The sequence below is a fragment of the Bombina bombina genome, chromosome 7 (assembly GCF_027579735.1).
Source record: "Bombina bombina isolate aBomBom1 chromosome 7, aBomBom1.pri, whole genome shotgun sequence".
Taxonomy (NCBI): domain Eukaryota; kingdom Metazoa; phylum Chordata; class Amphibia; order Anura; family Bombinatoridae; genus Bombina; species Bombina bombina.
This window is the reverse complement of record NC_069505.1, coordinates 99,083,805-99,106,829: the sequence shown is the minus strand read 5'-3', so window position 1 is coordinate 99,106,829 and position 23,025 is coordinate 99,083,805. Positions and strand designations below refer to the sequence as shown.

General features: G+C 37.2%; 1 protein-coding gene across 1 annotated transcript in view; it reads left to right on the top strand.

The window, feature by feature from the left end:
* Positions 1-23,025, top strand: part of TSPAN4 (tetraspanin 4) — a 501,445-nt gene that overhangs the window by 224,019 nt on the left and 254,401 nt on the right. Inside the window, exon 2 of the mRNA XM_053720201.1 lies at positions 19,163-19,354. Within this exon, the coding sequence (XP_053576176.1) occupies positions 19,163-19,354 (192 nt within the window). The remainder of the gene's footprint in view (positions 1-19,162; positions 19,355-23,025) is intronic.

Below are 23,025 nucleotides of genomic sequence, written 5' to 3'. Positions count from 1 at the left end.
CACACACAGTCACATACATACACATACATACATGCATAAATACACACACAGTCATACACACACACATACATGCATAAATACACACACAGTCACATACATACACATACATACATGCATAAATACACACACAGTCACATACATACACACATTATCACACACACACACACACATAAACACCAATGGGTAAAACAGAAACACTAACCCCTGTAGTCAGACACTAGTGAAGCATCATGTCACACTCACATGATATCAGTGCAGGCAGTGGCAGGTCAACGTTTTTTATTGTAAAATTTTGCCCCTGTAAACAGCTCGTTTACTTAAAAAAAAAAACAAAAAAAAAAAAAACAATTACCCCTAACAGTAACACCCCCCACCACACCAACCCCCCCCCCCCAAATAACAAAAACAAACTAGCAATAGGTCAAAATATTTTACCTATTGGAGTGTATTAAATTGTTTACAAATATTTCCTTTAACTTTATATCAGCATTTGAAATAGCTAATTTTGCTTGTGGTATCCCCACCTTTGCTGAAAGTCTATGCTATGTAGCTGGTGTAACAAGTCATTGGAAACACGTTAAAGGAAAAACTATTTTATAGACTGTCCCTTTAAACAGGCTGTGCCCTGGCTCAGTGGTAGTGTAATGTATATTGGCATGCTAAACATATGGTATGTCTTGTAGTATTTTAGCATATTTTACAGTTTAGGGCAGACGTGCATTCGGATTAGTAAGAATTCAAAATAAATCACTAATTTTGATGTATTCTTTACATTCAATTGAAATGTTTAAATATCCAATAAATTAACTAAACAAATAAACAACACAGAAATATAGTTCAACAATTAAAACCATTACTCTAAAAGTGTGAAAAGGTGCAAAAAGGCTTCTACATGTGAAAAAGGCTTAAGATGTTGCTGCAAGCTTGTAGCAGTAGCACTATCTAGTACTTTAAGTTAATGTTTAAGTTGCTGTTTATATGTATCTCTGATGTCCTGCACTGAAGATGTTCCCTATAAGGATATAGGAGGTTAACATATTTCTATAAACAAACAAATAATGTCAATTTTCACCTGAAACAAACATCCGCAGAAACTTATCGTGGACAAAAATGTATTATTTTTTTTTGGTTGACAAATAATTCCTAATAAGCAAATATTTGTTTTGTATCTGCCCATGTCTAGTTTACAGAAATTCCATCCTTTGCTTGAAACATAATTATTAAACTACAGCGACTGGGGCTCATTTTTTGTGCTGCTTGGCTTGGTCAGACACTAAATAGTGGCCCCCCGCAGAGACTATAGACCAGATGACTTAAAGGTCTCTAGGATTCCAAGATTATTAATGAATGTGTGCCAGTACTTCTATTTCCCTGTTGTAATGGTCTAAAACCACTTTTACCTTGAAAACAGGGTGTCTCGCTATGGGGTGTATACTGCATTTTCATATGGGGAGGAGATACATACGTTAATAAAAAATTAAGAGAAAGAACAGGGGCATTAATATGGCACACTTAAAGGGATTGTCCTCTCATACATAAAGGGTAGGTGATTATGTAGTGTGATATAGTGTATTGATTAAAACTTAACGTTTATTAAGAAGTAGATAAAATATTATCAATATTGTGGACCATGCCACTTTTAAATAAAAACAGATTTTATCACTAATCTTAAACCAAAAAATAATGAATCAAAGTAATTGTATTACAAAAACAAAAAATAATAAATGCACTGTGAGCTCTCTGTTATAGGAGTAACCTCCTATCATACCAAAATTAACTTAGTATATATTGAACCAGGGTAGATACGTATAAATAGGCTATACTAATTGTTATAAACCACAGCAAGCTTAAAGGGAAGTGTAGGAAACGTTACTATTATCCAAATTAATTCTATTGCCTTAAGCGGTAGTCACACTATTCTCAGTTTCCACACTTTCCTTATAGTAAGCTAAGCTGTGTAATTACACCTAAGTAGGTGCCCTAAAAGAGGGCCAACGTTTAGCCAATATTTAAATAATTGAACCAGTACCCGGTAAACTATTTTTAAAACAAAACAATTATGACAGAGAGCGCAGTGCGAATGGCCTAATGCGCGTTTCGCATACGCTTTTTCAAAGGCTAACCCTATCACCACCTGGGGTTTCCTTTTAAAGATCCACTGACCAATCCTGGTCCACTAATTTCATTGACAGATGTGATAATCCACTAATTATTGTGTATGCATTGGCTTACTAATACACATCACATAAAAGTACCATTCTTTTATTCAAACTGTCAAGAACTATACATATAAAGTTTATGATGAATAACATCTTTTCCTTTGTTTCAATGGGTTTTTACATATATTGTCCCATATTGTGACCGGTTTATTATTTTTCCTATGTCTGGTTTGATGTTCATCATCAGGGAAAACAGATTAACCTACAGTATATTATATCCACATACTGCTGGTCCTCATCTGTAGTAATTTGTTACAGTAAGCCTAAGTTTGCAAGCCATAATGTAACGTCCGTGATTGTTTGTACAATTGAACAGAACGTTCCAAGAGCTCTAGATGTTATTAGCATTCATATATATATTGGGAATTTCCCAACTATAACCACAGAATCAATTACAAACTTTAATAGTAGTCTAAATTGAACACCTCATCCTATTTGTCTAGTTATGAGAGAAGGATTACATTTCATAATTTGCAACCACTCAAATTTTCATATATTACTTGTACGTTCTGCAGGTCTCACTATTATCCTGAGATCACTAGTATAATAAGTGGTATTTGTTTAGACCTTTTGTATAGAATAAAAATCATCTGTATTGAGAGATATTAATTGTAGTTGATATGTTCATTTCTCATTATTCATCATATTTATTTGTTTTTACTCCAAAAATGCACTGAAAGTTAATGTTTCATTGAGCCCCTTGGGACTCATACTTTGTAATCTAAAAATCCATTTAGTCTCTGCTTTGAGGAGTGCGTTTTCAATATTCCCCCCTCTTATTTATGTTACATATGTGTTCGCCCAAACGTCTTCTAAATTCACGTGTCGACATTCCCACATACTTCTTGTTGCAATTGCACTCAATACAGTAGATAATATTTTTGCTCCTACAGTTATAGAAGTCATTCATCATGATAGTGCCAGATGGGAAGATGTTCATCTGTTTTACATTTAGCATGTATGGACAGAATTTGCATGTCCCACATGCGTATGTTCCCATGAAATCCTTTCTTTTCTTGGCAGTCGTTTTAACAAAATGACTCTTCGTTATCTTATCCCTGATTGTAGGGGCTCGTCTCCAACTCATTGCAATTTTGTCTCCAATGCACTGGGATAAATCCTCATCTGTTTTTAAAATATGTACATGAGTGTTGAGGATGTCCCTTATTTCCTTATGTGCTGTATTGAAGGTACTGACAAATCATACTTTATTATCCATATTAGCTTTGGATTTAGGTTTTAGCAGATGTGATCTGTCCGTATGAAGGGCTCTTTGATATGCCTTTTTAAGGATACTGTTTGGATATCCCCTGGCTTTTAGCCTCTTTTTCATGTCCATCGCCTGATTTTTAAAATCACTGATGTCAGAGCAATTGCGCCGTAATCTGAGAAATTCCCCAAAATGAATGGCCTTCTTAGTTGCTGGATGATGAGCACTTTGGAAACTTAGTATTGAGTTTGTGGCAGTTTCCTTCCTATTGAGGTCTGATTTAATTCCACCAAACATATCTCTTGATATCTTCAAGTCGAGGAATGTAACGCTTTCGTGATTAATTTCATATGTTAGACATAGGTTCAGATGATTGGTATTCAGGATTCCAATAAATACTTTGAATAGAGATATGTCTCCTTTCCAAATCAGGAAGACATCGTCTATGTACCTGAGCCACAGGACAATGTTGTCCGCATATTTTTCCATGTCCATTCCAAAAACAAATTCTCGCTCCCACCACCCCAAGTATATGTTCGCGTAGGTGTACCCATCGCTGTTCCTCGAATTTGCAGGAAAAATTTGTCATTGAAGACAAAGAAATTATGACTGAGTACAAACTTGAGTAGTTTCACTAGGAATGTATTTTTGGGGGTATGTTCTGTTGTTTCCATTTGGAGAAAGTAGTTGACTGCATGGCAGCCCCAGTGATGTTCAATTGATGTATAGAGCGACTCAACATCACAGGTTGCTAAGAACATATCATCTTCTAATGTCATGTCCTCTATTTTACTGAGTACATCCATCGTGTCTCTTGTATATGAGGGAAGTGTTAGAACAATATTTCTTAGTCGCAGATCCAAATATCTAGATGCCTGTTCACAAAGACTACCAATTCCTGCCACAATTGGTCTGCCAGGGGGTGTCTGTTTGTTTTTTATGTATCTTTGGTAGTAAGTAGAAGGTAGCAATTTTAGGATTATCTACCTTCAAAAAAATTTCTTCTTTTTCATCTATTAGGCTATCTTTTTTGGCATCCATAATTAGGGTTTCATACATTTTCTGGTAGTCCCCACTGGGGTTACTCCATAGAAATTTGTAACACTTTGTGTCTCCTAGCTGTTTCATTGCTTCCGTAATGTACATAGTTATCGGCCAGATGACAATGTTACCTCCCTTATCAGATGGCTTGATGACCAAGTCATCCCATTTTTGAATATCATTTAGTGCCCACTTTTCTGCTCTGCTTAGATTACTCCAATCCTTTTCTCTCAGGTTCAAAATATCTCTGCAAACTACTTTTAAGAATATTTCTATCTGTGGATAAAAGGAAAGCTGTGGCATAAATGTAGACTTTTTGTGAGCTTCTTGTGCCAATCTGAGGTGTTAGATGTTGCCGTTTCATTGTCCTCAAGTAATGTCACAAGATCCATAATGGCCAATAAGGTTCTGGGATTTCTCTCATCCCAGGTGAAGACTCTTCCCTGTTCAAAATCCTTTATATCCCTGCTAAGCTTAGCACATTTTGTTTTAATAATTTCCTTCTCTTTTTCGTCTAGCTCACCTCTCAGGTTTTTATAAGAGATCTCAGAGATTACACTTAAATTAAAATTTTTTGAAAGTCTAGAAAACTTTAAAACTGCATATAAAAACCTGAGAGGTGAGCTAGACGAAAAAGAGAAGGAAATTATTAAAACAAAATGTGCTAAGCTTAGCAGGGATATAAAGGATTTTGAACAGGGAAGAGTCTTCACCTGGGATGAGAGAAATCCCAGACGAAAGAGAAACGTAGTTCCATCTAAAACAAATAGGGAGGATGTGTCTACATCAGAATATGAGTCTTCAGCAGGAGAAGGAGCGGAAGGCTTTTCAGGTAGAACCTTATTGGTACCCAGTGCAAACGACAGACAAACTCTTCTCTCAAAAACGAGAAAGAGGGCAAACCCAAAGAGAAAGAAAAAGAAGGGGGGGGAAGAACAGAACACAATCTGAGAAACAGAACAAGATGGGGGTACAGGAACAACGACAAAACCAGGGAGGATTGGTCGAGACGACCGAGATGGTGAATTCAGACACATTAGAAATAATTAACCTGTCGGACAGAACCCTATCCCCTCAACATCAAAATGTACTTGGTAGAGGACTATCCTTCTCCCCTTCTAACAATCCTGATTTCTTTGAAATAATTAAAGATATCAATCTCTTTGCCAGAAAACTCGCACTCAAAAAAATGTACACAAAGCACAATGACAGTGATGATGAAACACAAGCCATTATGGATCTTGTGACATTACTTGAGGACAATGAAACGGCAACATCTAACACCTCAGATTGGCACAAGAAGCTCACAAAAAAGTCTACATTTATGCCACATCTTTCCTTTTATCCACAGATAGAAATATTCTTAAAAGTAGTTTGCAGAGATATTTTGAACCTGAGAGAAAAGGATTGGAGTAATCTAAGCAGAGCAGAAAAGTGGGCACTAAATGATATTCAAAAATGGGATGACGTGGTCATCAAGCCATCTGATAAGGGAGGTAACATTGTCATCTGGCCGATAACTATGTACATTACGGAAGCAATGAAACAGCTAGGAGACACAAAGTGTTACAAATTTCTATGGAGTAACCCCAGTGGGGACTACCAGAAAATGTATGAAACCCTAATTATGGATGCCAAAAAAGATAGCCTAATAGATGAAAAAGAAGAACATTTTTTGAAGGTAGATAATCCTAAAATTGCTACCTTCTACTTACTACCAAGGATACATAAAAACAAACAGACACCCCCTGGCAGACCAATTGTGGCAGGAATTGGTAGTCTCTGTGAACAGGCATCTAGATATTTGGATCTGCGACTAAGAAATATTGTTCTAACACTTCCCTCATATACAAGAGACACGATGGATGTACTCAGTAAAATAGAGGACATGACATTAGAAGATGATATGTTCTTAGCAACCTGTGACGTTGAGTCGCTCTATACATCAATTGTACATCACTGGGGCTGCCATGCAGTCAACTACTTTCTCCAAATGGAAACAGAACATACCCCCAAAAATACATTCCTAGTGAAACTACTCAAGTTTGTACTCAGTCATAATTTCTTTGTCTTCAATGACAAATTTTTCCTGCAAATTCGAGGAACAGCGATGTGTACAGCGTGTGCCCTCACCTACGCGAACATATACTTGTTGGGGTGGTGGGAGTGAGAATTTGTTTTTGGAATGGACATGGAAAAATATGCGGACAACATTGTCCTGTGGCTCAGGTACATAGACAATGTCTTCCTGATTTGGAAAGGAGACATATCTCTATTCAAAGAATTTATTGGAATCCTGAATACCAATCATCTGAACCTACGTCAAGAGATATGTTTGGTGGAATTAAATCAGACCTCTATAGGAAGGAAACTGCCATGAACTCAATACTAAGTTTCCAAAGTGCTCATCATCCAGCAACTAAGAAGGCCATTCCTTTTGGGGAATTTCTCAGATTACGGTGCAATTGCTCTGACATCAGTGATTTTAAAAATCAGGCGATGGACATGAAAAAGAGGCTAAAAGCCAGGGGATATCCAAACAGTATCCTTAAAAAGGCATATCAAAGAGCCCTTCATACGGACAGATCACACCTGCTAAAACCTAAATCCAAAGCTAATATGGATAATAAAGTACGATTTGTCAGTACCTTCAATACAGCACATAAGGAAATAAGGGACATCCTCAACACTCATGTACATATTTTAAAAACAGATGAGGATTTATCCCAGTGCATTGGAGACAAAATTGCAATGAGTTGGAGACAAGCCCCTACAATCAGGGATAAGATAACGAAGAGTCATTTTGTTAAAACGACTCCCAAGAAAAGAAAGGATTTCATGGGAACATACGCATGTGGGACATGCAAATTCTGTCCATACATGCTAAATGTAAAACAGATGAACATCTTCCCATCTGGCACTATCATGATGAATGACTTCTATAACTGTAGGAGGAAAAATATTATCTACTGTATTGAGTGCAATTGCAACAAGAAGTATGTGGGAATGTCGACACGTGAATTTAGAAGACGTTTAGGCGAACACATATGTAACATAAATAAGAGGGGGGAATATTGAAAACGCACTCCTCAAAGCAGAGACTAAATTGATTTTTAGATTACAAAGTATGAGTCCCAAGGGGCTCAATGAAACATTAACTTTCAGTGCATTTTTGGAGTAAAAACAAATAAATATGATGAATAATGAGAAATGAACATATCAACTACAATTAATATCTCTCAATAACCTACACATGATTTTTATTCTATACAAAAGGTCTAAACAAATACCACTTATTATACTAGTGATCTCAGGATAATAGTGAGACCTGCAGAATGTACAAGTAATATATGAAAATTTGAGTGGTTGCAAATTATGAAATGTAATCCTTCTCTCATAACTAGACAGATAGGATGAGGTGTTCAATTTAGACTACTATTAAAGTTTGTAATTGATTCTGTGGTTATAGTTGGGAAATTCCCAATATATATATGAATGCTAATAACATCTAGAGCTCTTGGAACGTTCTGTTCAATTGTATAAACAATCACGGACGTTACATTATGGCTTGCAAACTTATGCTTACTGTAACACATTACTACAGATGAGGACCAGCAGTATGTGGATATAATATACTGTAGGTTAATCTGTTTTCCCTGATGATGAACATCAAACCAGACATAGGAAAAATAATAAACCGGTCACAATATGGGACAATATATGTAAAAACCCATTGAAACAAAGGAAAAGATGTTATTCATCATAAACTTTATATGTATAGTTCTTGACAGTCTGAATACAAGAATGGTACGTTTATGTGATGTGTATTAGTAAGCCAATGCATACACAATAATTAGTTGTGAATTAGCCCAAAATCTATATACATATGAAATTAATGAGCGAAGTAACACATAATGTAACAAATGAATAAATGCACATTTATAAATTGTGGCAAAGAGGATTGTATGTGCGGCCTCTATATTGATTTAACTGAATAAGGATTGCAGACATGTTTAAAGACTTGTCGATCTATTTCTATTACTGGCACACAGTGCCTGTTTTAAAACATCTCCCTCTTTTAAGACAGGCCGTTCGTAGTCAGCACCGGAACGTAGCGATGTGACAGGGGGCGTAGTCACGCCCACATCAGTTCCTCACTGAACACTATTGGACGACCGGTACACACCCTCTGCTTTAGCCAATCACGCATGACCTCATGCGATTGGATTATCACATCTGTCAATGAAATTAGTGGACCAGGATTGGTCAGTGGATCTTTAAAAGGAAACCCCGGGTGGTGATCGGGTTAGCCTTTGAAAAAGCGTATGCGAAACGTGCGTTAGGCCGTTCGCACTGCGCTCTCTGTCATAATTGTTTTGTTTTAAAAATAGTTTACCGGGTACTGGTTCAATTATTTAAATATTGGCTAAACGGTGGCCCTCTTTTAGGGCACCTACTTAGGTGTAATTACACAGCTTAGCTTACTATAAGGAAAGTGTGGAAACTGAGAATAGTGTGACTACCGCTTAAGGCAATAGAATTAATTTGGATAATAGTAACGTTTCCTACACTTCCCTTTAAGCTTGCTGTGGTTTATAACAATTAGTATAGCCTATTTATACGTATCTACCCTGGTTCAATATATACTAAGTTAATTTTGGTATGATAGGAGGTTACTCCTATAACAGAGAGCTCACAGTGCATTTATTATTTTTTGTTTTTGTAATACAATTACTTTGATTCATTATTTTTTGGTTTAAGATTAGTGATAAAATCTGTTTTTATTTAAAAGTGGCATGGTCCACAATATTGATAATATTTTATCTACTTCTTAATAAATGTTAAGTTTTAATCAATACACTATATCACACTACATAATCACCTACCCTTTATGCATGACAGGGCAATCCCTTTAAGTGTGCCATATTAATGCCCCTGTTCTTTCTCTTATTTTTTTATTACATTATATTTGGCATTAGGCACTACCCTATCCAATACATAGGCTTATTTGGACTTAGGTTTGTGATTGTCACCTCGAGTTCTTTCCCACCTTTCCCTTTAGGTTAAAAGGGTATCTCTGAGATACATACGTTACAAAAATGCACAATGAAATTCATATTTTAAAAATCTTACAAAACAAATAATTGAACCATTCACACAAAAATATGTCGGAAAAAATGGTATTGCTAAGGTGCTTTAAAAACTGTAACAAAATTCTTTACCAAAAATCGTAATTTATCAAAAACATAAAATTTGTTTGCAAATTACGCAGGAATAAATCTTATTAAATATGCACAGTGTGAATTGTAATTTATATACTCTGGATTCGCAAAAATCACTTCGAAATCCGTACTAATAAATACAAAATAACCCTAATAGAAGAACACATGAAAAATATAAGCAATTGTAAGATGCTATATGCAGGAATCAGCATAATGTGATTTTTATTGGCTGCAGGATTTAATTTTTAAAGTGCGCTCACTGCTAACTTCGCTCCACAAACAAAGTGTTCCTTTTCAATGAGCTCCAATACTTTCAATAAAAGACATCTCATCACTCGCAGGGACTGCCCCTTGTTTATGATAATTCCACCAGGGCAGCCCCTGCAAGAGTCATTTTGAAAAACCACATCTGATCTAGCGAAGTTTAGATTATTGGGCCCTTAGTGATTTCTTCATAGTGCTGTTAGTCTTTGATAACAAACGAATGACTGGGAGTGAGCGAGAGTCAATATCTTAAGCAATGGATCAAACATGTATGATAAACAGAACACTGAGAATTACAAGTGACGCAGATGAAAGACTATTGCACTATTTAATACAATCGATAACTATATTATTTAAACATTTACCTGGGTTGTATTTACTTGGAGCTAAAGCTTAATGTTTATCTATTTGTTTTTCATAATTGTTTTTAATAGAACAAAAACTATTTGCTCTTGAGAGATCTAAGATCCAATTCTTATAACAATGAGAACACATGCCGGTTTAATAGCCTGTGCCCACTTGTGCCTTTCATAGAGAAGATTCCTATCTGGAAATTATCCTCCTAACAAAAGATTCATAGGGCGCCATGTACTAAGCTTCGAAGTGACCGTTCGTCTGTATTTCCGCGTCAAAATTCGCTCACGATCTGCTTCTCATATGTATCAATCTGCGATCTGCTCGAAAAACCACTATTTTCATCAGCGATCGTAATTTTACTCAACTCATCGTTCCGAAGCTTTTTTCCACTTACTACATGTTCGATCGCACGTAAATTTGCTGTAATCGGAAATTATGAATGTTACAACTAATCCGCCCGCTCCAACTTTCACTGTAACTTCGCGTGATTTGCTTCGCGACCATTTAGGTAGCGAATACAATAGAAAACTATAGGGGGTATCAACCTGACGCCAGGTAGAAGTACTTAAGTGAAAGGACTAGACTACTATTGTAGCATTATTGGTTTTTGGATCAGTGAATGAAGATGGAGACACTTTTACACATGTTTCTTTTCCGATTAATTCAATTACGAGAAAGAAGGGCTATACAGGCACCGGTTAACAACTTGCAAAGAAGGAGAGGTAGAAGAATTAGAGTCCCTAGAGTTTTCCTTCCACGTATGGGTTTGGAAAGCATCTGATCGAGAGATTATCCAGAGATTCCGTTTGGACAGAGAAGCTATTATGCAACTTTACAATGAAATAGCAGAATACCTTGAACCAATGACAGCGCGTTCACAAGCCATACCCGGACTATTAAAACTGTTGGCAGCCTTACACTTTTTTGCCACCGGTTCATTCCAAGCTGTGTCTAGCGTTATAATTGGCATCAGCCAGTCTGCTTTTTCGAGGCACCTAACCAAAGTTATTGATGCTTTGATGGTCGTCTTTCCAAGGTACGTGTGCCTTCCATCGACTCCAGAAGAGTGGCAATCTGTGAAGTCTAATTTTTATAGAATGGCCGGAATGCCCAATGTACTTGGAGCCATCGATTGCACCCATGTTGCAGTCAAACCATCCAGAGAACGTGAGGAAGTTTTCAGGAACAGAAAACAGTACCATTCCCTCAATGTTCAGATGGTGTGTGACCATAACATGAAAATAATCAGTGTCCGTTCCAACTTCCCTGGATCTTGCCATGATTCGTATATCTTGCGTCAGTCTGGGTTATATCGGAAGTTTGAGGAGGGAGAGATGCCTGAAGGATGGCTGTTAGGTAATTATATTTTAGGGATGTTATGTTACAGTATTATTATAATTGTCAAACGTAGTTTATGTCATGCATTGTTATGATAGATTTAACTAAAAAACATAGTTAATTTTCATTGAAATTATCGTCTTTATCATCTTTGAAATGTTAATCCTTTTTAATTTTTTTCATAGGGGACGCTGGTTATTTCAGTAGAGAATGGTTATTCACACCCTATAACAATCCTCGAAGAAGATGTGAGGTGAAATTCAACGAAATTCAACAGCTTCAAAGTTATCAATAATCCGATTGTCTTCGACACACAATAGACACAAAATTTTACGGCTTGGTTTTTAGTACATTCATGTAACGAAGTGCCATCCGCATGGTGCGAATGCCGGCGGGTTATTTCGATACGGTCTGTGCGAAAAAATTGACGCCTTAGTACATGGCGCCCATACTGTGAAGCCCACACCTACTTTTAGTGAAGGTGCATCTATATCCTGTAGACACAGTGGTTTAGACAATACACATAAACAACTATAGCAAGTGGACTGCTGTCATAATTATATCTTATTGTTGTTGGTTCCGATAAATAAATATATAAATAAAAACATAAGATATAAAAATATATAAAAAAAAATAAAGGGAACATACACCAATTAGAGCAATGCTTTCAGGTACAGGGCATTGTCATTCATGTGCGCTTTTGTTTTTTGGCTGGTACATGCGTACAGAGGGTTTCTCAGGTCATGCGTAGTGTGCGCACCAGATAAAAAACAATAAAACATGTAAGGAAACCACAGCCTCTTGTACATAAGAACTTTGATCTATCCAGCTTAAGTTTGTCTTTTACAGACAAATAGCTTTATTTATGTATTTATTTGTATCCATATCTGAGGGATATATAACACAGTATACTGCTTGCTGTGTTTGTTTATGCTTAGTAAATTCCCATTAAAGGCAAGGCCGGATTGGCCTACCAGGATACCAGGAGATTTCCCGGTGGGCTGCAGCAGCTGGGGCTGCAAAACTACAAGTTAAAGAGATAGTAAACTTGTAATTTTGTATTTTTCCATCATACTGAACATTTAATTTCAATCTAATTAACCATAGACCTTTATTACATAAAATATATGCTTTTAATATCATTTACCTTAGAAATTTATAATCTAGCCAAGCCCTTCAAAAGTGAGTGATAATTCTCCAATAAATGCAATCTTATGCACATATCAGCTTTTCCAAAGATGGCCACCTACTCATGCGCACTTGTACCCATACATCTGCTATGTCACAGTAACACAAATAGTTCCAGATTGGGAATTTCTGTGTACGAGCAGGCTGCAGGAGGGCTTGTGCTTTTGGACTGTTACTTGCACTGATAGGCATTACCTTTTGCTTGTGTAGCTGTTCTGTTACACAAAACAGTGTTCCTGTACTGTGAGAATCGTTCTGACAAATTGATTTTTTATTTCTCAACATGTTTCTGCAGGAGAGCTTGATTGCTGCCTAGGAGACAGCTGAGCCCCGTTTTCAAATCAGGGCTCCGCTGTCTCAGGCTGAGGGGAGAGGATAGAAAGGAAAGTTGCTTCTCATGCTTGTCAGCAACTTTATCAGGGAAAGAACACAGGCAATCTCTACAGAAGTTTGTGAAAGATATATTGTCTGCCCAGTGGCTCCTCCTGACTCATGTTACTGTTTATTTTACAAGGGGCATGTGGAACAAAGTGCTGAGGAATGTGCAGAGAATGTCGGGATTCAGATAGAGCATGCAACTTTCTAATTTACTTCTATTATCAATTTTTCTTCGTTCTCTTGCTATCTTTATTTGAAAACAAGGCATCTAAGCTTCTTTCGTGGTTCAGACCTCTGAACAGCACTTTTTTTTATTGGTGGATGAATTTATCCACCAATCAGCAAGGACAACCCAGGTTGTTCACCAAAAATGGGCCGGCATCTAAACTTACTTTCTTGCATTTCAAATAAAGATACCAAGAGAATAAAGAAAATTTGATAATAGGAGTAAATTAGAAAGTTGCTTAAATTTCATGCTCTATCTGAATCACAAAAGAAAAACAAATTGGGTTCAGTGTCCCTTTAAGTTCCCAAAGTGAGTACACAAGCAGGCATTAATTTACATGTTGCATTGATTCTATAGGGAATTGGTAAACAGTCTTAGAAAGAGTTAACAAAGCATGACCTACAGGGCAATCTTCACTTTACAGCGCATTGTTAATCTGAAAGCTGAAGTGTCAGCCTGAACAGAAACGCTCCACTCCGTTCACACTGACACCGAACTGAGCTTTTCTGTTCAGGATGACACTTCAGCTTTTAGATCTACAGTGCACTGTAGCTTATGACACAAAGATTGCCCTGCAGGTCATGCTTTAACTCTTTCTAATACAGTTTACCGATTCCTATAGAATCAATGCAACGTAAATTTAAAGCCCATTATGACACAATCTTGTTAACCAAATGACAAGTGTACCACCCATATAAGCAATGTAGGAAATATGAATAACGCCCATTAGGTTAAGGGAATTCTGCAGCGTGATACGGCTCAAGGAAGTAAGCTGTCATTGGATAAAATAGAGAGAATGACTGACTACTGCTTTATAGAAGGGCGGATCAGACTCTGCCACATGGCACTATTTGAACAGAAAAACGGTATGCTTTTATACTACATATAAGATGTGAATTTTATTTTGGACACTGCAGGGATGTTGCTCTTTTAGTACAGTTTAAATAGGTATGGAATTTGGTACCTTGTTTTCTATACCTTTAATGGAGTGATTAATGGATGCAATTGGGTTAGAGGGTGCCTTTATAGCCACATTTTGGCACTTTATATATATATATATATATATATATATATATATATATATATATATATATATATATATATATATATATACTGACTAATATAATTCTGATATAAAATATTGGGGGAAGGAGTATTCCAGTAAATATTTTTTTGAGAAAAATGGGGTGTGCGCATTATACTGAGTCAATGTAAAATAGGGCTGGTCTCCAAAGTAAACAGATTGTGTAAAAACATCAAAAAATCCTCAATGTGATGGGAACTTCCGGGCGGCGATCATGATAGGTTGCAAGGCTGTCTGTTGCTCCAAATCTTATCACAGATCTGAACATAATCTCTTCTCAAATACTTCAAAAAGTATCACTTTTTTATAGAAAATCTTTTATATATATATATATATATATATATATATATATATATATATATATATATATACTGACTAATACAATTCTGATATAAAATATTGGGGGAAGGAGTATTCCAGTAAATATTTTTTTGAGAAAAATGGGGTGTGCACATTATACTGAGTCAATGTAAAATAGGGCTGGTCTCCAAAGTAAACAGATTGTGTAAAAACATCAAAAATCCTCAATGTGATGGGAACTTCAAGGCGGCGATCATGATAGGTTGCAAGGCTGTCTGCTGCTCCAAATCTTATCACAGATCTGAACATAATCTCTTCTCAAATACTTCAAAAAGTATCACTTTTTTATAGAAATTCTGTAACAGAGAAAGCTCTTTGAATGATACCCCTATTTCTGAATTTGGAGCCAGATTCAGCCTACCGGAGCATCTTAATGGTTGGGGCCCACTACATAACCCCCCGGCAGATTAATCACGTGTCTGTCATTACGGTGCAGTGATAACATGCAAGACACTGCTGGACCTTAAGAATTTGCTACTTGAAAAAATGTCATGCTCAATATGGATCCAGCTGCTTTCTTGATAATGGAGCTCAGTAAACATTTGGATACCTACCAAGTCGCTTTTGAGGAAGCCTTACAAAATGTGCTGCACAACCCCACAGCTACTAACCTTTTTGAGGATCCTCATGGAGATTGCAACCCAGCAGAGACAGAGGGTGATGCCGCTTTGGGGCCCTGGTGGATAATACCCACCCTCCCGAGTACTACACAAGTTTCAGAGGCTGTGAGCTGTGAACGGTCGGTATGTAACCCTCTAACTTCAATGGGGAGCTGGACACGCCACAAGCAGATGGCTGACAACATCATAACACGTATAGAAAAAAGAGAGTAGAGCACCGGGCGTTCACGGAGAATAAAATTAATGCTTTATTAAATAATTGTGTACAAACAAGGGACCTTAGTCCCCGGGGTAAAAATCTGACTAGTGAAGGTTAGAGATCGGCTAACATGTTTCGGCTCCCACGCCGTAATCTTAGCTAAGATCATGGCTAAGATTACGGCGTGGGAGCCGAAACATGTTAGCCGATCTCTAACCTTCACTAGTCAGATTTTTACCCCGGGGACTAAGGTCCCTTGTTTGTACACAATTATTTAATAAAGCATTAATTTTATTCTCCGTGAACGCCCGGTGCTCTACTCTCTTTTTTGTATATTGCAAAGACTTTGGCCACAGAGTGTGAGCACGGACATGAGGAGATAGGCACCCATTCTTTATGTGCCCGCGATTACACGCTGAGGAGTTTGCAGACCGGTCACTAGTGTGTGATGTTTGGTGGATAACCGAGAAGGACAAAGGAGCACGGATTGACAGTAAGAACCCCTTAAGACTGAATGCTGTGCATAACAACACTACCTGGAAGGAGGACAATCGATTATAAAGGGACGTGAGTAGAGCTGTGTAGCTCCTGAATTTGAATTTGCAACTGTGATTTGCCAATACTTGTCCTGAAGTGAAAGGGTATGCAATAGCAATGCTGGAATATATATATATATATATATATATATATATCTTTAGATGCCTCTTGATAATCCACCTGATGAGAACTAAATACTGTAGTAATCACCACTAGTTAAACCAAGAGAGTATATGCATACATATTGAAATTGGAGTGTTTGTACCACTATTTATTAATTAGCACAAGCAAATAGAATTGTACAATTTTACACTCCTCTCTCAAGTGTTAGCAACAAATCGGTCCTCTGTGACATTGTGGACAGTTACAAATCAATTTGTTCTTTCTTTTCCTAAACATCATAACACGATCTGAGAAATCAGCAGATGATCTTTATCGGGAGCTGCAATGGACGGTACGATCGGTAATCAATGAGGCACCCTTGGTAATTGCTCAGATTAACCTATTCATGTACGCCCTGACCTATTCCTATACTAATGATCACATTCCTGTTCATCTATGGATCCAGTCTCTGAAGGTATTTAAGGTTCTCTGGTACATCAGAAAAGGAATTGGATGAAAATGTTTTAACGCCATGGCTGATACCTTTTCAAGAGGGACATATAAGAGAGAGACTTGTGCATAGACTGGTACAAGGATACGGGACTTTATGATAGCAATCAGTTTGAACTTATATGTCTCACTCTTTTCTTCTCTTTATTTTATTATTATCATACATCACTTTGCCATGATGTGCTTTTACCATGCACATCATGATATCTTTTAACCAAACAATACAATCCTAATTATATATATATATACAATGCATATACTGTAACCAAAAGAATTTCGGTCTGCAAACCCTGAAGCGTCATAGTATGCTTAGTACTTCTGCTCCTTGGTGTTAGTTAACCCCAGCATTATCCTCTCAACACCCTTATATGTCACTATAATACTAACCTGATTGAGTACATTAATACAATTTAGGTATGTATAAGGATATAATTCTCACTGAATATAGTTTAGAATATCCTTATTTGACCTTTAGTCATTCAATACTGCAGTGCCAGATGGCTATTCTAAGATAATATAGATCTCTTCCTTACAGTATTTTTACACCTGGGTTTTACTATGTATACCACAATTTAATTTTGTTTTTTCTCTTTGGAAATGTAATACCTGAAATGTTAACTTTTATACCTATGCATGTTTTCGTCTAGCCATTATTGCTTATTTGTCATTAGAGTACAGTCTCAGATATGATAAATAACCTAGAGCACTATTTAATGAGTGACATAATTTATGCTCCTACCAGATATAACTTTGCAACCAACTACGTAAACTAAAGCCACATAAGTATTACATCCTATCACTAAGCTAGAATATCCTCGTGGGCAACATGATGGCTTTAAGGTGACACAGCAGCTGACACCCTAAGACACTGATCTATACCTACTCACTCTACTTACAGTGTGTCAACGCTCTTAATGCTCAGTGTCCCCCTGCCAACAGACTGAACTTCAATTATTATTGATATTTGGAAATCCCTTCCTTAAATAACTTGGGTTGCCGCCCAGCTGTCAGCGGCCGTGACAGCAGGGTGTGCAATTTTAGTTTGGGTCATTTAATTGGAACCTCACCTATTTTGCCCAAATTGGTCATGTCGAAATCACCTGCCCTTCCCTTTTTATTAACTTTGAAAATGATGCTCTGCTAAGAGACCCCTATATATACAAGAAGACAAGTTGTATGACAGTATATATATATATATATATAGGATTTTTACAAGAGTCCAATCAACCCTGTCCATGCTGATAGCAGCTGAGCATCCATTCCTCTATAAATTTACAACCCACACTTGGTTTGGTCCTTTACATGTTGATTCCTATTAATATAGGTGTTTAATTTTCATGATTTATAGTTATTGGTTATTTCCTATAGGCAAATGACAGATTGTATAAAAATAAAAGAGGTTCACCATCTGAGAACCAAGAGCAGTCCCCTCCTATTCTAGATTGCCCCCTTAACGTTGCATCCTGCGTAATGAAAAGGCCCAATAGTGGCCTTGTGTCATTAGCGAGGTATACAGTGTAGTAGGTGAATATTGTTTATACTATATGTATGTTGTTATAGAAACAAGAGTTGTTCTTTTATGTTTCTTCTGGATGTCCATTGCAAAATTTTGTTTTGTTTACTTATAGATGACAACTGTTTGTATGCCTACAATTGAATCTCAATTATATTAAAACATTTTTAAAAATCCTCATTGTTTTCTTGCAAAATAAGCCTTTAGAATTTCTCATTGTAGCCACTGCACTCAGAGAGGTTAGAGAGAAGACCTATTTTGAAAATAAGTTGCATTCTGCTTTTCCTGAGCATGAGCATAATAGCTATACTGTCTTTCTAGCAGTCACTGAATGGTAAACCAGCTCAAGTTACTCTAGAAGATTCATGACATTAATATCCCCTTGTATGGCTGTTACAGGAAGTAATGAACACTGCACAAATGAAAAATGAAAAGGAAAAAAAAAAAAACTGTTTGTTTATTATCCCTTTAAAGGGATCCATATGAGGTTCTCCTCATTTACCATTGAGAGGGAATACAAAAAGGTCACTGGTATAAAGCACATATGAATAGAAAAACGCAATTGACAAAACCCAGATGTTATAGCTTGTTCTATGGGAAGGTGCCTCTACGTTCTACCATGTATCCATCATTGCAAGTTTTAGTGTAGCTGTTGATATTTACTAGACCTAGTTTTTATTGTTAGATATTTTACCTTAATTATAGCAGATGATGTAGAATTCTGAGATGGATTGTTTTGCTATACACAGAGCATCTCTGTATCATAACTACTTTTTGTTCTTGTTTCTCTACAGCTTGGAGGATGTGGCATTCTGGGAGTTGGTATCTGGTTGGCAGTCACACAGGGTAACTTTGCCACACTGTCCTCTTCCTTCCCATCGCTATCTGCTGCCAATATACTTATAGCTACCGGAACAATTGTGATGATTGTGGGCTTTCTGGGCTGCATTGGAGCTATCAAGGAGAACAAGTACCTTCTACTGAGCGTGAGTATAAGGTCAACTATAAAAAAATATAGTAGATGAAAGCAATTGAACAACTGGGGTCAGATTGTGGGCCTGTTTTGTTTAAAGGGATATGAAACCCATTTCTTTCATGTAATGGCAAGAGTCCATGAGCTAGTGACGTATGGGATATACAATCTTACCAGGAGGGGCAAAGTTTCCCAAACCTCAAAATGCCTACAAATACACCCCTCACCACACCCACAATTCAGTTTTACATATTTTGCCTCCTATGGAGGTGGTGAAGTAAGTTGGTGCTAAGATTTCTACGTTGATATGCGCTTCTCAGCATTTTGAAGCCCGATTCCTCTCAGAGTACAGTACAGTGAATGTCGAAGGGATGTGAAGGGATTATCCCCTATCGAATGCAATGGTTTTCCTCACGGGAGATCTATTTCATTGGTTCTCTGTTATCGGTCGTAGAGATTCATCTCCTACCTCCCATATTCAGATCGACGATATACTCTCATATTCCATTACCTCTACTGATAACTGTTTCAGTACTGGTTTGGCTATCTGCTATATGTGGATGGGTGTCTTTTGGTAAGTATGTTTTTCATTACTTAAGACACTCTCAGCTATGGTCTGGCACTTTATGTATTATTATAAAGTTCTAAATATATGTATTGTACTTATATTTGCCATGAGTCAGGTTTATGTATATTTCCTTTTGCAAACTGTCAGTTTCATATTTGGTAAAAGCATATTTAGGAAAATATTTTTTTCTTACCTGGGGTATAGTCTTTTTTCAATTGACTGTTTTCTCAATACATTTTGCGGGCAAAATTAGGCTCACGAGGGCGCAAAATGCCGAAATTGGCGCAAGAATTTTTTGGCGCAAAGTTACGTCTGATGACGCAAATTCGTAATTTCCGGCGTCTTAGTTGACGCCGAGTTCCTTGCACAAGGTTGCGTCTTCAATAATGCAAGTGTGTCATTTCCGGATGTTGTTAGCGCCAAAAAAAATTCAGTTTGCGTTGTGCGTCATACTTGGCGCCAAATAATTTTTATTATTTTAAAAACCAATACTATATGCCTCTTGCCTTTTCTTCTATTCAGAGGGCTATGCTGTTTGCATGTTTTTCCCATTCCTGAAACTGCCATATAAGGAAATTGATAATTTTGCTTTATATGTTGTTTTTTTCTCTTACATTTGCAAGATGTCTCAATCTGATCCTGTCTCAGAAACCACTGTTTGAACCCTGCTGCCTGATAACAGCTCTGCCAAAGCTAAGTGCATTTGTTTTCAATTGGTGGAGATTATATCTCCAGCTGTGGTATGCAATAGTTGTTATGATAAACTTTTACATGCAGAGAATGTGTCCATCAGTAATAGTACTATGCCTGTTGTTCCTTCAACATCTAATGTACAACATATACCTGTGAATTTAAAAGATTTTATTGCTGATGCAATTCAAGAATCTTTTCAAAGGTTCTCTGTGCCCTACTCTCTGTAATCAGAGAACGGGGTATTGATGTGTTTCCTTATTTGGATGATATATTAGTACTAGCTAAATCTTTACATTCTGCATAATCTCACACAAATCATCTAGTGTTGTTTCTTCAAAGACATGGTTTGAGGATCAATTTACCAAAAAGTTTTTTGATTCCTCAGACAAGGGTCACCTTTTTAGGTTTCCAGATAGATTCAGTATCCATGACTCTGTCTCTAACAGACAAGAAATTGTTAAAATTGGTTTCAGCCTCTCGGAACCTTCATTCTCAATCATTCTCTTCAGTAGCTATGTGCATAGAAGTTTTAAGTCTCATGACTGCAGCATTGGGATTATACCAAGATATCACAATTAATATCCTTAAATCCCAATGTTCGACTCTCTCTGACTTGGTGGTTAGATCACCATCGTATAGTTCAAGGGGCCTCTTTTGCTCGTCCAACCTGGACTGTGATCACAACAGATGCAAGTCTGTCCAGAGATCTCTGACAGCACAAGGGGTTTGGAAATCTCAAGAGGCGTGATTACCAATCAATATTTTATAACTCTGTGCTATTTTCAGGGCTCTTCAGGTTTGGCCTCTGTTGAAGAGAGAACCGTTCATTTGTTTTCAGACAGACAATATCACAACTGTGGCATATGTCAATCATCAGGGTGGGACTCATAGTCCCCAAGCTATGAAAGAAGTATCTTGGATACTTGTTTGGGTGGAATCCAGCTCTTGTCTAATTTCTGCGGTTCATATCCCAGGTATAGACAATTGGGAAGTGGATTATCTCAGCCTTCAGACTTTACATCCGGTGGAGTGGTCGCTCCATCCAGATGTGTTTTCTCAGATTGTTCAGATGTGGGGGTCTTCCAGAAATGGATCTGATTGCTTCTCATCTAAACAAGAAACTACCCAGGTACCTTTCCAGGTCCTGGAATCCTCAGGCAGAAGCGGTGGATGCGTTAGCAGTTCCTTGGTGTTACCAACCTGCTTATCTCTCCCGCCTCTGGTTCTTCTTCCAAGAGTGATTTCCAAGATCATCATGGAACAATCATTTGTGTTGCTGGTAGCTCCAGCATGGCCTCACAGGTTCTGTTATGCTGATCTTGTCCAGATGTCCAGTTGCCAACCTTGGCCACTTCCATTAAGGCCAGACCTTTTGTCTCAAGGTCCGTTTTTCCATCAAGATCTCCAATCATTAAATTTGAAGGTATGGAAATTGAACACCTAGTGCTTAGTCATAGAGGTTTCTCTGACTCAGTAATTAATACTATGTTACAGGCTTGTAAATCTGTTTCTAGAAAGATTTATTATAGAGTTTGGAAGACTTATATTTCATGGTGTTCTTCTCATAAATTCTCCTGGCATTCTTTTAGAATTCCTAGAATTTTACAGTTTCTTTAGGATGGTTTGGATAAAGGTTTGTTTGCAAGTTCATTGAAGGGACAAATCTCTAGCAATCTTTCTGTGAAATAAAACAGAAAGAGCAAACATCCTGATATTCACTGTTTTGTACAGGCTTTGGTCCGTATTAAGCCTGTCATTAAATCAATCTCTCCCCCTTGGAGTCTTAATTTGGTTTTGAAGGCTTTGCAGGCTCCACCGTTTGAGCCTATGCATTATTTGGACATTAAACTACTTTCTTGGAAAGTATTGTTTCTTTTGGCCATCTCTTCTGCTAGAAGAGTTTCCGAATTATCTGCTCTTTCTTGTGAATCTCCTTTTCTGATTTTTCATCAGGATAAGGCAGTTTTGTGGACTTCATTTAAATTTCTACCTAAGGTTGTGAATTCTATCAACATTAATAGAGGAATTGTTGTCCCTTCTTTGTGTCCTAATCTGAAGAATTCTTTGAAGAGAACCTTACATTCTTTGGATGTGGTAAGACCTTTGAAGTATTATGTTGAAGCTACTAAAGATTTCAGGAAGACTTCTAGTCTATTTGTTATCTTTTCTGGTTCTAGGAAAGGTCAGAAGGCTTCTGCCATTTCCTTGGCACTGTGGTTAAAGCTTTTGATTCATCAGGCTTATTTGGAGTCGGGTCAGGACCGGCCTTAAAGAATTACAGCTCATTCTACTAGATCAGTCTCCACTTAGTGGGCTTTTAAGAATGAAGCTTCAGTTGATCAGATTTGCAAAGCAGCAACTTGGTTTTCTTTGCATACATTTACTAAATTCTACCGTTTTGATGTATTTGCTTCTTCGGAAGC